The 17,461-nt window shown below is 34.9% G+C and overlaps 1 protein-coding gene across 5 annotated transcripts in view; it reads right to left on the bottom strand.

Moving 5' to 3' along the window:
- The window catches only part of LOC150103285 (uncharacterized), a 454,389-nt gene that overhangs the window by 26,305 nt on the left and 410,623 nt on the right, over window positions 1-17,461 (bottom strand). For 3 of the 5 annotated variants that reach the window (XR_016548822.1, XM_090397913.1, XM_090397911.1), the window contains one exon: window positions 13,793-13,961. Coding sequence is in view for 4 of the 5 variants with exons in the window: in XM_090397913.1 (XP_090254039.1) it covers window positions 13,793-13,961 (169 nt within the window). In the remaining variant the exon portion in view is untranslated. Of the gene's footprint in view, window positions 1-13,792; window positions 13,962-13,996; window positions 14,166-17,461 lie in introns of all 5 variants that reach the window. The other 2 variants (XM_090397914.1, XM_090397912.1) reach the window with 1 other exon arrangement.

Raw genomic sequence — 17,461 nt, forward strand, 5'->3', positions numbered from 1 at the left:
TATGTGAATTTTTTTTACACAAATTCGGAGTTACGTGAATTGGGATATCAAAAATGATTTTTTTTAAGCGATTTTTATTCACTTTTACGCGACCAACCTAAAGTCTAAGTTAGGAAAAAATCCGTAATTCAAGAAAATCCTGAGAATTTTGTAGAATTGCATTCTCGTTTCAATTAAGAAAATTCTAAATTCTTACGAATTTCATTTATTGGGAATTCCCTGAATTACAGTACATAACTGACTGCACATAAAAAAGCAGTTCTTAGCAGTTTGAATTTGGTGTTTGAGTACACAACACAGTTACCGCATTTTTTGCATTTGCATTTTTTAAGTGAAATCAAAATAAAAATCGTGTTATAAAATTAAGAAATAATAAATCGTAAGCTATTATGTAATTTTCAAACTTTCATTTCATTAACCGAAGATTTTAATCCAGCCCGCATATGATGTTGCCAATAACCAAAAAAAAAAAAAAAAAAGGAAAGTCGTTTCCTTGGATATAAAAATTAAATTTTAGATCGTCTTCAAACTGGGGAAGGTGTGACGGCAGTGAGTAAGCATTTTGAAGTCAGCTTTTTAGAAAAGCGGTATGTTCTGGTACAAAATCGAGTGTGAAATTATCATCATACACAAGAGATGTTGTTCTAGAAAAGGCCAATAAAGCTTTAGTGATGTGGATAGAAGATAATGTACAAAAAAAGAATGCCAGTTGATGGAAATTCCATCAAGCAATCAGCACTGAGATTTTATGAACAGATTAAAAAACTGCAGCCAGATACTTCATCTCAATTGAGGTAAAAATATGAATTTCATGCAAGCAATGGTTGGTTGGCTAAATGATGATGTCAGTTATGGATGTGTGGAAAAAATTTTCAATTATGGATTGTACTGATCAGGTTCGATTATCGTTATCTGAATTGAGACCAGAAACTATGAATGCATGCTGGAAAGCTATTTGGCCTGCATGTGTTAAAGAGAATGCTCCTGTTCCCTTCACTCATACTGGTGAAATGGCTTCTGCTGATGAAACGGCTGCTAAAGCATTTCCACAAAAACTTGCTAAAATAATTGAAGATGGAGGTTACACTCGTGAACAAGTTTGGAATATGGATGAAACTGGCCTTTTCTGGGAAAAAATGCCAAACAGAACTTGCGTAGCAAAAATGCAAAAAACTGTTGGCGGGCTCAAAGCAGCAAAGGATCGCATAACACTTCTATTTTGTTCGAACGCTTTAGGAGATCAATGTTAAAACCACTGCTCATAAATCAATCATTAAGACCATGGCCAATGAAAGGCATAGATTTTCAAAAATTGCCAGTTCATTGGATGGCCAACAAAAAAGTTTGGGTGACCATTGATTTTTGACCATTTTCACTGAGTGGTTCCACAAACATTTTGTGCCAGAAGTTAGACGCTATTTGAATGATAAGGGTCTCGAATTTAAAGTGCTTTTGATTCTTGATAATGCCCCCGGTCATCCTGCCATAGAACACCCAAATGTGTAATTTTTTTTTTCTGCTGCCCAATACCACAGCATTGCTACAACCTCTAGATCAGGGTATAATTGTGACTTTTAAAACATATTATGTCAGCCAAACATTTCAGTACGTTTTGAACAAGCTAAATGATGATGAAACACTGTCAGTTATGGATGTGTGGAAAAAATTTTCAATCATGTCATAGAACACCCAAATGTGCAATTTTTTTTTCTGCCGCCCAATACCACATCATTGCCACAACCTCTAGATCAGGGAATAATTGCGACTTTTAAAACATATTATGTCAGACGAACATTTCAGTACGTTTTGAACAAGCTAAATGATGATGAAACACTGTCAGTTATGGATGTGTGGAAAAAATTTTCAATTATGGATTGTATTGATCAGGTTTGATTATTGTTATCTGAATTGAGACCAGAAACTATGAATGCATGCTGGAAAGCTATTTGGCCTGCATGTGGTAAAGAGAATGCTCCTGTTCCCTTCAATCATACTGCAGAATTTCCCAATATAATAAGTTTGGCATGTGAAATTGGCAGAGAAGGATTCGATGATCTTACGTCAGCAGATATCGAAGAATTGTTAATTGATAAACCTCTTGGCAAAGACGAAATAGTGGAGATTGTTTCTAAGACTCCTGAAAGCGAAGAAGTTAATGATAATGATCAAGATAATCCTACTTTTACTGCTGATATAATTAAAGAAGGTCTTAAACTGGCCAGTAATTTAGGCAATTATTTTGTCCGACATGATCCAAATGAAGAATGTGCTGGGAAGTTTTCACATGAGCTTAAGATGTTAATGTCTTCATACAGAGAATTATATCGCGACTTATCTAAAGCATCAACACAGTGATTAATAACTGAGTTCATGCCTAAAACTACTGAAACAACCAGTGGTACTTTTGTTCAAGACATGACAAGAAGAATTCCACAAGTTGAGGCGGAAGTCGATGACAATAATACCATATCTAGTAGTTCTAGTGATATGACAGTCTCACGAAAACGAAAGTTTTTGCGTTTATTGTCAGAAACTGATAGCGAATAACAATTTTTTTTTTTTTTATAGAATCCTTAGCAAACAACTGAAATGAATATGTGTTTTTTTAAGTTATTAAAATTCATTATATGTATGTGTGTTCTCCATGAAATGTAAATAAAAATCTTATGATCCTAACAAATTTAATGTTTTGTTTTTTTCATTTTCACTTTTTCTTCACCAATCTTCACTTTTTCTATGGAGTCAGTAGTTCTTTTTACGTAAATTCTATTTACGCATAATTTTTAGGAACGTATCTATCTCATAAAAAGAGGTTTAGGTGTACTTAGATTTTGCTAATGCCTTTGATAGATTTGCCACATGATAAGTTGGTAATTAAACTGGAACAGATGGGGTTGGATAATGGATATTAGTCCATTGGATTGGAGGTTGGCTGTCTGACAGGTATTAGCAAGTTGTATATGAGGGGGATGTAGGAGTAATGATGTTATGATTCCTTTGTATAAAGCTTTGATCAGAATGCATATGAATTACTGTGCACAGATTTGATCACTAGGTTTTCAGAAGGATGGAGAGATATTGGCAATGTTGAATATGAAGGCAGATTGAGGGAATGCAAATTGCAGTGTCTAGTGGATAGAAGGACGAGGAGGTAGATGAATGAAACATATTAGTTTCATGAATTATAGACATAGAATTCCAGGTATAGATAAAAACACTAAAATAATAATACTTTCAGAATATGAAAATTTAGAGTAATGTACTTTGATGGCTGCATGACATTTGTCATAAATATCATTAGCACAACTAAATCTAATTATTTATACAGGTATATGTTATTCAATATACTTTCATGAATTTCTTTGAAAAGTGCATTAGACATAACTGCTCAGTAATTAATCCATGATGTATAACCTTCCCATTTGAAGAATTCACGATGTTATCCTTTTAAAAATTAACTTGTTTTGCACCTACCACAGGCATATTACCTAGCATGCATGGCTGTTACTAAAATAGCATTTTAATCTATGTTAAGAAACATCTGATAAACTGACTGCTGATGAGGATCAAGTCATTAAGGTAGACAGTGAAAAAATCTGAAAACTCAGAATCTGGTATAATCAGGATTTTTGACCCATGTATATTAGAGTGCTTATCAGAAAAATAATATTAGTGTTAGTTCACCCTTCAGCAAAAATGGATGAAGTTTGTAAAATTATCCCATCGCAGCAAGAAGTGTTAAATTTAATATAGGATATCTCGCTAATCTGAACCTCTTTAGTCTGAACCCTCCAGTAATCCGAACTGCAATTTCAAAGAAAAAAAGTTTTATTTATTACGTATTATTATTTTGCCTCCAAACTGTACTCCATTGTTGTAACCAATGGATCAGACCATAATACAATCCATTAAATTAAAAGATCATAAAGACCTGCTTTTAAATGTAATTTCCAAATTATGACGTTACCACATCAATAAAAAATATAAATTTGAAGGATGTAGCATTCTCAGTTGTTGCTGCTTCTTGGGAAGCCTCGAACCTGAAGCAATTCGAACATCATGGAAAAAACTGTGGCCTTCTAGAATTTATCAAGATAACTACAGGACATACAAAAAGAGGAAATTCAAAACATGCATAATTTAGTTAAAAATATAAATCCAGATGTTGATATTTCACAAACATATGTTAAGGAATGGATTACAGGTAGAACCGAAAGTGAATTTGAAATCAAATCAGATGCTGAAATGATAAATATGATGATACAGAATGAATTAAAAGATGATGATGATGATGATAAAGAACTCGAAGAAAAAAAAAGTAAACATCATGGAGGGGCAGTTGACAGTTTTAATATGTGTATAGAATGGTCTAAGCAGAATGATACGCCATTCCACAAAATTTTATTGCTAATGCATTTCCGAGAAGAAGAATTCGGAAAAAAAAAGTTTAGCTTCCAAGAAGCAAAAGAAAATCGGACTTTTTTTACAGAGAAATAAAAAAAAACTTTTTTTGTGTGTTATTTTGTGAAACTTTTTTCTGTGTGTTGTGTACAAGAAAGTGATATTTTTTACACAAATTAAGTTATGTACTGAACTATGCAATTTTATTAAATCAGAATTCTCAACAACGCAGATATATACAAACTAAATTTTTTACTAAAATAAACTCATATTATTTTTTAAGTTTTACATTACAGTATAGTAGCTTTTTTCTATTAGTTACTTCATTTATTTACAGAATTAAATTGATGTACCATTATAATCTGATTATTTTGTCTTAAACGCTAGTTATTGTTGTCTCTTGGGGGAAAAATTCACTAATCCGAACGACTATGGTTTTTATTAGTTCAGATTAGTGAGATATTACTGTATGTGGTTATTTATTGGTGCAAGATAAACACTGTAATGATGTATACTACAAGTATTGCAAAAGAAGAAAATCAGAAAGATGCAAATGTAGAACAACAACAACAAAATATTCAAGTGGATAGCATTATCTTCAAAATTTCGTAAGCCATAATCATACCCAACAAGCCAGTGCTGCTGCTGCTGTGGCAAAAGCCATTGGCCAAATGAAAGGATGTGTGAAGCAACTGACAGAATTACAATGCCAGATTATTCAAACCAGTCTATGAGCAGTTCTTCCAGAGAATTGGTCATATATGCAATCAAAAAATGCTCTTTGCAAGAGCATGAAATATGTAAGAGAAGCATAACAACTATCAGAACCACAGCTACTTGAGAAACTTGATATATCCCAGATGCTTTATGTTATACATTAAATAGTGAACTGTGCCTTGTGAAATCTGGAGAACAGGGTGGATACAATGCACCCGCGCACCTTTGTGAGCAGGTGCATTGCATCTACTCACAAAGCATTGCCCCGATGAAAAATTATTTTTTTCTTCTGCAAACCAGGTCTTTTCTCACAAATTTTTTCATCTAGTCTGGTTAAAAGATCGGAATAATATTTCCCGGTTATTGTTTTACCCTTTTCAAGATAATTAATAAACAAAATGCCTTTAGCATCTCAAAACACCAATGCCATAACCTTTCCTGCTGATGGAACTGACTTTGTCTTCTTTGGCGCTGAACAGCCGGCTTCTGTCCACTGTTTTGACTGCTGTTTGGATTCTGGTGTGTAATGGTGAATCCAAGTCTCATCCATAATAATAAATCGATGCACAAAATCAGTTTTATTCTTGTTAAAATGCCTCCAAGCACTGTTCAGAGATGCTCATGCGAGTGCATTTTTAATCTGCTGTGAGCAAATGCAGCACCCATCTTGCACAAAGCGTTTTCATTTGCAATTCTTCATGCAAAATATATTCTACACGTTCTTTTGTAATACCTATAGTCTCGGCAATTTCATGCACTTTGACTCGCTGGTCATTCAATACCATATCGTACACTTGATCAAGGATTTCTGGTGTTGGTACACTTTTCGGACGTCCTTTACGTGGATCATCTTCAAAGGCTGGTACTACATTTAAACTCGTCAGCTCATTTCTTAAATGTTGAAAATGAAGGAGAAGAGTGCCCATAAACGTTTATGAACTTCGAATGAATTTCTTTTAGCGTTAAACCTTCTTTTACAAAGAATTTTATCCATTTCAAGGGATACAGACAACACTTTTGCTTCAGACAGCTGTATAAAACAAACTACTTGATAGAATGACTTGCAATTTCACATTGATGCTTATGACAGATGTACCAACTTAGAAAAAAAAATCTCTTGCCGATAGTGTTGCCATCTATGGTTGAGGCTGAGAACTTTTCAGACCACCTTCATACAATGATGCATCCATCAGTAATGAAAAATATCAAATTCTTCCCTTAGTTTATGTGTTGATGGCATATAAGAATGAAGAAAATATAAATGCTTCTTTCAAGATATGATTCATTTGCTAAGGAAAATGAAACTGAATTGAGACCACAGGCTATATTTAACTGACCTGGAATTAGCTGCAATTAATGCTTCCAAAGGTGAGTTGTCTAATTAAGGTACCTGGAACAACATGTTTGGAGAAAAATTCAAGCAAAGTGGCCTGTCATCTCAGTATGGAACTAATAAAGAATTTAGTTTGTGGCTTTGACATTTGTGTGCCTTGGCATTTATTCTTTTCTGAATGAGACAGCATAAGCATTTAATATTCTGAAGTTGCATATACCAAGGGATGCTAGTGATAGAATTTTTTGAAGACAATTGTATATGTTATGGTTAAAGTGATAAATCCGGTTATTATTAATAATTACCGGTTAAAGTGAATAATTCCTAGAGGAATCTGGTAAATGTAATAAAAACATGTTTATAGATTTTATATACAGGTTTTCATTCTCAATAGAAATTATAACAGCTTAGGTTAGTTTATAATGAAAAAAGTAAGGAAAGTACTTCTTTTGCATTCAATGAAATCAAAAATCATTATAAACTAACCTAACCTTTATTGGTTGGAAATCATTATAAACTGACCTAAACTAACCTAACCTTTATTGGTTAGGTTAGTTTATAATCAAAAAAGTAAGGAAAGTATTTCTTTTGCACTCAATGAAATCAGAAATCATTATAAACTAACCTGGATGTCGCATGTCAAACCAGAGTGTAGTCATAGTTTGTCGTAGGCCGAGCTTAATGATTGCGGGCAGATAAATGGGGATAACAAATAAAAGTTGTTGTGGGCAGATGAATTGGGATAATAGATAAATCAGAGAAGAACTGATCAATTTTTTCTCCATTGATGAGGAAAGAGGTACAACAACGACGTTTATTTATTATCCTCATTCATCTGCCCACAACAACATTTATTTGTTATCCCCATTTATCTGCCCACATCAAATGCGACTACACTTTGGTTCAACAAGTGACATCCAGCTGAGTTTAGGTGAGTTTATAATGATTTCTGATTTCACCGAGTGCAAAAGAAGTACTTTCTTTACTTTTTTCATTATAAACTAACCTAACCTAACCAATATAGGTTAGGTTAGTTTGGGTTAGGTTAGTTTATAATGATTTCTAACCGATAAAGGTTAGGTTATAATGATTTCTGATTTCATTGAGCGCAAAAGGTACTTTCCTTACTTTTTTCATTATAAACTAACCTAACCTAAGCTGTTATAATTTCTATTGAGAATGAAAACCTATAAACATGTTTTTATTACATTTACCAGACTCCTCTAGGAATTATTCACTTTAACCGGTGATTATTAATAATAACCGGTAATTATTAATAATAACTGGATTTATCACTTTAACCGTAACATATATATATATATATATATATATATGGAAGAATTAGACAGCATATATGTAATTGTATGATAATTCTTCCATATATATATATATATATATATATATATATGTTACATTATTTCCACCAACATTATGGTCCGTATACAATTCCATTCACATGGGAATTCCACATACCCAAAACATTATTGAGGCTTGGCATAAAGGATGGAAGTATATAGTTAGATGAGCACATACTGAGGTATATACAGGATCATCAAGGAAGAACAGCAGCAGGTCAATAACTAAACTGAATTCACACTTCACTGAATGTCCAAAATCAAAATACAAGAATACTGATTGTGAAATGTTTAGGCAAATTGGTTGAGCATATAAAAAGAAGGTGATCCTGATGGGAGACTTTAATTACAAGAATATAGAATGGAAGGAGGAGATAGTATATGGGAACCAGAGGAGTGAGTTTATTGAAATTCTGAGGATTAAATATCGTAAACAGCATGTGATTGAAGCAACTAGATGCTTCAGTGTTTTTGTAGTGGTTAATGAGTTATTGACACTGCTGCCAGTTGGTGAGAGTGATCATGAGATACTTCTTTGGGAAGTGGTGAAACAAGAAAAGGTTACTGTCAAAAACGGATATGTGTGGAAGTATAAGGTGGGTGATTATGTGAAACGCTGTAGTAAACTAGCATCAATACATTTGGTAGATGAGCTGTGCAGAAAAGATTTTGCCACTGCATGGACAGTACATGTGGTTAGCATTTTTGATTCCATATTGTGAGGCCAAATTTGTGAGGTTTGGTAAGATACCACAGGATCCAATGGCAAAACACTAAACTGCTACATAGATCCATATATAAACATGAATGTATGTACAAAGAAAGTGCTGAAGCTGTATTTCATAGATCTAATCTCAATCAGAACGACTGCCTCACTATACCAAAAGCTTGGGAAATTGTTATACTTACTTATATTAAATAAATTTTATATATATATAGACAAGAATTTCTTGTCATCAACTAGTAACCTAATTAGAGGGCTGAAAGGCAGACCAAATGATGGCAATTGCCTGAGCAAATCTCAACACTTAATCCAATCAAATGCTTCAGACTTTTTTCCTGAGGTATAAGTGCAGAAGAATGTAATGCAGACTACAAGCTGTGGATTTGGAATAGCAGAATACATACTGGTGGTATGATATGAAGAAGAAGCTGATTGTTATAGAAACATAACTACTATGTTTTCAAGAACTGCACTATGCATTCTTTCTTCTTCACAAAACACTACAAGAAGAAAGAATGCACTTATGCATTCTTTCTTCTTGTAGTGTTTTGTGAAGGATAATGCTTAGACAATGGATTTTACATACAGATGAAATAAGAAATTTCAGGAGTGCATCAATAAGGAAATCTGGTTGAGATAATGAATGATGGTTATATCTTTAACTTTTCCCAAGTGAAAAGTGATATTAAATAAGATTTCAGATACTGATACTATCAGCATCTGACATATTCAGCAAAACCAAATGTATGAGTGTCATGTATTTCAGAAAAGTTCAATATATGTACAGTTTGTTCTCCATATTTGACAAGATTATGTGTCAACACTTCCCACAAAACGTCAAAATCTATACTCTTGCTGAAACTCCAAGATACTACCGTGCCTTGAACTCATTCAAATGCCTTGCAGACACCACACTCCCAGGCAGGGCATTCCGATCATTTACAACTCTGCACGAAAAAAACCTGCCTCTCACTCCCCTGTTCATACCCTCTTTATACAGTTTCCAGGGATGAACTCTGGTTCTTCCCCAATCTCCCACTATTTTCTGTAGAACTTCTCCACCATTGATCCTATAACAATCCCATACCAACTTGTACGTATATCTCCACCTGTCCACCAGACTCTGCAAATTACATTTTCTCAATCTTTCCTCATACTCGACTTTCCAGAGGTCAGAAACTACTTTAGTCAATCGCCTCTGGACCTTTCCAACATCTCTTCATCCTTCTGAAAACCAGGTGACCAAATCTGGGCACAATAGTCCATGTATGGCCTAATCAAAGCCTTATACAATGGAACAAGAATCTCCCTACTTACACATCAGTGTCCTTTGCTTCATTCCCAGAAGCCTTTGTGCTGTATTCCCAATTTTGGCTATGTGTCCCCTAAATTTCAGATCCTTATCCACTATAACCCCCAGATCTCTTATTTCTTCCACCTCTAACAATATATCCTCACCAAGCATAAATTCTGCATCCCATCTTTGTTTTTCAAATTTTAAAACCTTACATTTTGCAACAATGAACTCACATCCCCATTTCCTTGCCAAATCACTCAATTTATTCAAGTCTTCCTGTAAAGCCACAACTTCTTCACTACTCTTCATGGTTCGTCCCAACTTTGCACCATCTGCAAACAACTGAATATCTTCATCCAAATCTTCACCTATATTGTTAATTAATATACAAGTTAAACAGTAATGGCCCCAAAAAAGAGACCCCTGAGACACTCCACTAGTGACTTTCCTTTTCTTGGATATTGCTCTCCCAGTCTCCAATCCAATGCACCAATCTAATATCCAACTCCATCTGCTCTAGTTTGACTATCAATTTATCATGAGGTACACTATCAAAAGCCTTTGCGAAATGTAAGTATATTCTGTGCATTGTTCTGCTCTGTCCAAGAAAGCAGTCACTTTATTGTAATAAGTAAGTAGATTACTAAAACATGACCTCCTTTAACAAATCTATGCTATCCATTAAAGATAATACCATTGTTGTCAACCCAACTCTGGATCCTAGTTCTCACAAGCTTCTCCAACAACTTAACCACAACAGCAGACACACAGATAGGCCTATAGTTTGATGCTTGAGTTCGATCACCTCCTTTATGAAGTGGCACAATCTTGCCCTCCTTCCACTCCTTAGGGACTTGACCGAGTACAAGACTCGTATTAAAAAAATATGTCAAGACAGGTGTCAACTCCCTAGCATATTCCTTCAGAATACGTGGTGATATATTATCAAGTCCCACAGCCTTATTAACATCTAGATTGTTAAACTCCCCATACACCTCTTGCTCACTTACAGTCAGTCTCTCCTCCCCATTATCTACTGCTCTCAATCTCTCCATGAAGTCACATTCACAAGATTGAAAGACCTTTATGAATTGCTCATTTAGTATCTCCAACACACATTCTGCAACAGCTGTCTTTATACCATTTCCTCCAATCAATGTCATCCTTCCATAATCATTCTTTCTTTTGCTGACTACATATCGAAAGAACACCAACCAAGTCACCCTCTTTGCATGGTCTTTGTAGACCTCATGGAATTGGTTATTTCCACTTCTCTTATGCTGCCTGCACAATGCCCTCTTTCTCTGTATCGCATGCTTAAATCTCTTTATTCATCCATCTCACACCTACCTTATTTAACGTTCTCACCCTTGGAATACACTTAGACATTGCATCTACTAGATAGTTTTTGAAAATCCCCCAAGCTGCATTGATCTCTTTTCCAGCTAACCCCTCATTCCATGCTACACCCGCAAGCTGTCTCCTGAGCTCTTCATAATCACCCCCTTGTAGTTCCACATATACCCTTTTCTCACAGAGGTCCTCGCACTGCTGACAACCACCCAGGTAATCACCTCATGGTCACTCTCACCAATTGGTGGATGATTTGACACCTCATTTATAATTACATCATCTGATGAGATGACCAAATCCAAGACCCTCAATCCTTGCTTGCCCTCTGTTACATACTCTCTGAGGTAGTTATCCCTTAAAAACTCAAGAAACTCGTTTTCTTTACTTCCAGTTACTATCTCATCATTCCAGTCTATATTGCCATAATTGAAATCGTCCATAACAATCACCCTTTTCTTATTTCCTTGGTTAACTTGATTATACATTTCATTATCACACCACCATCCACATTACCTGGTCTATAACAACATCCAACCAGGTATTTGATTCCATTCACCTCTATCTCACACCATACTGCCTCAAAACCACTGGCACTATTTCCCTGTTGCATCTTTACTTTGTATGGACATAACTCTTTCTCTATCATCAATAGCACTCCCTCCTCCCTTTTTACTCCTTCTATCTTCACGAAACACATCATACCCATCCATCTCTATTTCTGCCAGGATGTCGTCCTCTTCCAACCATGTCTCACTTATTCCGACAATCTTTGGGTGAACAGACGCAATTAATTCAACCATTTCATCTGCCTTGTTTCTTATACTTCTAGCATTTGTATGCAACCACAACAACTCATTCCTGGATCTAGAGCCAGTTTCACTGATACCACTTATTTGATGTGATTTCTCCTTGCTCAACTGAAGCCATTTCCCTTTCTGCTTATTCATTTTAAAACCCTTTTCAATTCCAACTGTTTCCTCTTGATCCCAGGTCATCCCATTTCTTTCTTGTCTACACATGCTCTCACCTCCTCTTGGAGCATCCACCGTTCTCACGCTGCGTACTCCTGTCCACCCTGAACTTCCCCATTTCCCTGCTTCTCTTGCACACCCATTCTCTCATTTTCTATGCTCATGCCACTTACTTTCTCCTTCATAACCACATCTTCAATCTTTCTTGTCTTACTCTCCTGCTCTTCCACATCACTTCCATCTTGATCTGATTCATTCTCTCTCACTCTACTCACTTCTCTACCTTCCAGCAGCAGGCTCTCCAAGCGATTCACACCATAACAACTCAAATGCAGTCCATCGTGCCCATAGAGTTCACTTCTTCCTTCAAACTCATTCCAAACATTGACAAACTGTACTCCCGTCTCTTCACACATTTCAGCCAGCATATCATTCATAATCCTTGCTCTCCGCCTCATCTCACCACAGTCATACCTAGGCAACACACTGACTACCCTTCCTGTCACACTATTCTCTTTTATCCTTCTAAGCAGCCTCCTGATATCCATTCTGACTTGCTCGTTGTCCTCTGTCATATCATTCGTGCCGATTATGGAACTTGAATTTCTAGAACTAGCCCTTGCCTGCAATGAAAGTAGCTTCCCACAGTGCTTCTGTTATAGGGGAGTTTGCTGCTTAAATCGATTGTAAAGAATGAGGGCCTTAGCATAAATTATACCAATGTTCATAGGCAAGTTTTTGTTGTACTGGTCTGATCCAAACAAACAGTGCATTCTCCATATTTAATATCACTTTATCAAATACATAAGCTGCATTATTTAGCATTAAGAATTCCACCATTTGGCACTGTCTCTCTGATCTCATTTTGTTGTTGTCTTATGTAACGTATTTCACCGATACCAAACAAGTGGCCTATGGCCATGTATGTTAACCATTCTCGACATTTATTTTACTCGTTCAAAGTCATTACTTTCTTGGTCCTTTTAGGCTTTTGTCCATCACTAGATGCACTTTGTTTAGAATTCATGGATATTCATATAAGCACAATAATATTTTAAGCAGAAGTAACCTAACACTCACTGCAAAACTGAAGAGCTGTGATTTTGTGACACCAACACAAAAACACAAATACAGATCCTGCAAATACGGAGATCCAACTGTGTGTGTGTGTGTATAAATAACTCAGGCAAAAATAACCAGATTTATTCCTCGGTATCACTGTTTCCATCTTATTCATTGTCCTAATATTCTATAGCAAATTAAACATTCACAAGAAAATTTATAAAACTAAAATAAACCCAATTTCATGCAAACTGCTAAGTTTACCGAACAAAACTACACAGAATCTATTGTGAAAGATAGCCTACAGCTATCCATGCATCATATTAGTATATTTCATTCACAGGAATTTCAGCACAGCACTAATAAAAACTGAATATTAAAAAAGAAAAAAAGGAATAGGACTTCATTAGTTACAGGTTACATAACATTATGCAATTTTAATAAAAAAAATATGTGGACTAGAACTTACAACTGGTGCTGGTTTTCACACACACACATATATATATATATATGAGCATGCAGTTTCATGCAAATCATACAAATGCATTTCACTCCTTCTTCAGATGCAGAAAAACAAACCTGCATCAATCTCTGACTGTATGCTTCTTCAGATTCTTGCTGGTCCCTATTAGGGACATCCTTTTGTGCCCGGCGCAGCACCAGTTGCAAGTCTTGATTATCCAAGATAAGCACAGGATCTAAGTGGTATCGATTCAATATGCTGACCAAGTATTCGATGTAGTGAGTCCTATTAAATAAATAAAAACAGTCAATAAAATTCACCTTCTCAAGTCTTGCTTGATATTTTGCATCAGATTCCCGATATTGCCTACGTGGTACACGGATGCTGGCTCTTTTTAGTACCAATTCCAAATCATCAACACTGAAGATTGGTAATGGGTCTATCTTGTTTCTATTAACCAAATTTCCTAGGTATTCAACATAGTGGATTCTGAAAGGACAGTGAACATATGTGCAATGAAGAAAATGATAACTGATTGATAATGCAAGTAGAGTACAGCTGACCCTTGAAGAACGCAGGTTTAAACTGCACAGTTTCACGTTTTTTTTTTGAATAAATATATTGACATTTTTTGGAGATTTGTGACAATTTAAAAAAAACTAGCAGATGAACCGTGTAGCCTAGAAATAGCGAAAAAATTAAGAAAAAGTTAGGTATGTCATGAATACATAAAATAAATGTAGATACTAGTAATTTTTACCAGAAAGTATACACAGATGTATTATAAAAAGTTAAAATTTATCGAAACTTTTGCACACAAACACTTACAGACCATACATGACCATTTGCAGTTGAAAGAAATGTAAACAAACGTAAGGGTTCAGTATTAAATCATAACTGCATAAAATTAACTGTTATTAATTAGTTAAATTAATTAGCATGAAATAAAAATTTTATAAAGATTTATTCATTCGTATATATGCTAGGCTACTGCAATTGTATCGATTACACTAGGCTAACATAAAGCAATCACACTGCTGCTTCTTTGTATCCATGCATCAATCATTATACCTGTAAATATGAATTTCTTTTTCACATTATCTTTTAATTTTTGATGTCTAGTATTAGTAATAAGTATAACATCTATAGTGTTTCGTATCAAATAAGACAATATTGATGTAGGTACTCATATGATTCATCTCATAAACAGATGATATAAACTTACAGTATCGATAAATACAGTACTGTAAATGTATTTTCACTTCCTTATGATTTTCTTTAATGACATTTTCTTTTCTCTACCTTACTTTATTGTAAGAATATAGCATACCATACAAAGTATGTGTTAATCGACTATTTATGTTATTGGTAAGGCTTCCGGTAAACGGTAGGCTATTCGCAGTTAAGTTTTGGGGAGTCAAAAGTTACACGCAGATTTTCCAATAATGTGGGGAGTCGACAACCCCTAACCGCCGCATTGTTCAAGGGTCCACTGTACAACTATATAATATAAACTGCATATTTAAAATACTATCTCTAACAAAAGAGAATAGTCATATGACTATATGCATTTTAATTATTATGGATGAATATTTAAGAAACTGTCATTTTGTCAAGAGTGTGTATATAGATGCAAAATGTGTATATGTGAAAACACATGTTTATGTATCTGTATATGCACGCATTTAAGCTTTGGCATTAAATTTCAGTCATTTTATCATTAATGGAAAGAAAACAAATACTTGCTTCTTTCCATTAAACTTTCATTTTTAAGAATTTGTTTCCATCCATTATGCCACAGAATGGTGCAGTTTAAGTATAATAAAGCGACATGTGAAGAACTGCAGAATACACATTACTAAACTAATGCAAATTCAATTTTTAAATGAACTAAACAAAAATAAACAAAATTGAACAGAATATATAGATTGAATGGCCAACACTTGATATTATTATTTGACACCTGCATGAGGTCAAGGACTCATCGAGAAAGGCTGCACATCACTCAAACATCCCCTTAAATTCATTCACACTAGATAAACTCACTACTTCAACAGGCAAACTATTTCACCCATCCACTATTCTGTGAGAGAAAAATATAGCTCTTACCCTTTTTTTAATTGCAAATAAGTTTAACACCATGGATGCCCAGTATTTTCTCCTCACCTTTCATATAATGAAAAATTTCATCAGAGGATATCCTATAACACCCATTCAGAAATTTATAGACCTCTATTATATCATCTCTCTTTCTCCTGTTAACTAGAGTTTGAATTCACATACTCAAAATCTGTTTTCATGATCTAAATTCTATACTGCCCATATAATCTTTGTAAATCTTCTTTGCACCCTTTCTACAGCTTCTTCATCTCCTTGGAACACAGGAGACCAAATACACGCACTGAAGTCCAGGTGTGGTCTTATTCAAGGCCTTATAAAGGGCAAAATGATTTCTTTATCCTTACATGTCAAGATTTGCTTCAATATCATAATTATCCTCAGAGTTGTATTTGTAATTTTTGTTTGTGACCTTTGAACTTTAATTTCTATCCATCATTATACCAAGAACTGTAGCCTCATCAGTTTCTTGTATCATAACCTTGCTAATATAATGTGCTGTTCGAAATCGCATCATGCCAAAGTGCATAACTTTACATTTATTAACATTGAATTGTTTTCTTTGCCCAAATTTCCAGCCTGTTTAAATCATTCTGCAACAGCTGGATAACATTAGCATCCATGATTGCTCTGCCTATTTTTTCACTATCATCAAACATAGTAGCTTCTGTTAGATGCTTTTTAATATCATTAATGTATACGTTGAACAACCACAGCTCAAAGATTGAAGCATGGGGTACACCACTGGTTACCTTAAATCTGGCAGATTCACACCCACTATATACCACTTTTTGATACCTGTCTGTCAACCATCCAGTTATCCAAGTCAAGAGTTTGCATTCCAATTCCATATTCTCCAGTTTATGGTATAGCCCAGTGACACACTCAAGATTTAATCTTGGAGGGGTCGAGTTGCATAGATGATTTGAGAATACACACTACACATTGCATACGACCTATGACTGAGCATCTGCAGTGATTGCCAATACCCATGATCTCCTCTGGACTGGCTCGGGCAAACGAAGTAGCGCTTAGTCCGCATGAGCATTACTTCATTCGCCCTGTGTAATGCGGCCATGCTTCCTGAGAGCTATAGGGCAGCGCTTCCCAAACTGTGGGCCGTGGCCCCCTTGGGGGCCGTAGGTTTTTGTTGAGGGGGCCATGAAATAATGAAAACAAATTTAAAATGTTTTAAGACTAAGTAGATTTTTTTTATTTTAAAAGAAACGTATTTAACTTTTATTATTTATTATTTATTTTTTGTTATTTTTTATATTTTAATGAAAAAATTCACACATTGGTGTTGGTTCACAAACTTTGCTTCCTGCATCTTTCGGTACTTAATGAATATTAGTAAATATTGCTTATTCATATGTTTCATTTCAAAGCAGTGGTTAATTGTATTTACTTCGAATGCTCTCCAGGGAAGCTCCAAATCTTCCTATCCCTTTCATCATGCGTTCGTAATCAGGGACTGTTGATATTGACTTTATATACATATCAAAACTCGTTTTATATTATCACTGTCATCAAGGCTAGTTTTCTGTTACCAATAAAAGTTTCCCATATACTTCACACATGAAAAAAAACTTAAACAAGTTCATGTGGAGAGATAGTAACTCGCTTGCAGTGGTAAACAACATGCCCTCCCTAACAGCCACTATACT

This window comes from Typopeltis vanoorti, chromosome 9, assembly GCF_054136105.1.
Source record: "Typopeltis vanoorti isolate ZY-2024b chromosome 9, IOZ_Tvanoo_1.0, whole genome shotgun sequence".
Lineage (NCBI taxonomy): Eukaryota > Metazoa > Arthropoda > Arachnida > Uropygi > Thelyphonidae > Typopeltis > Typopeltis vanoorti.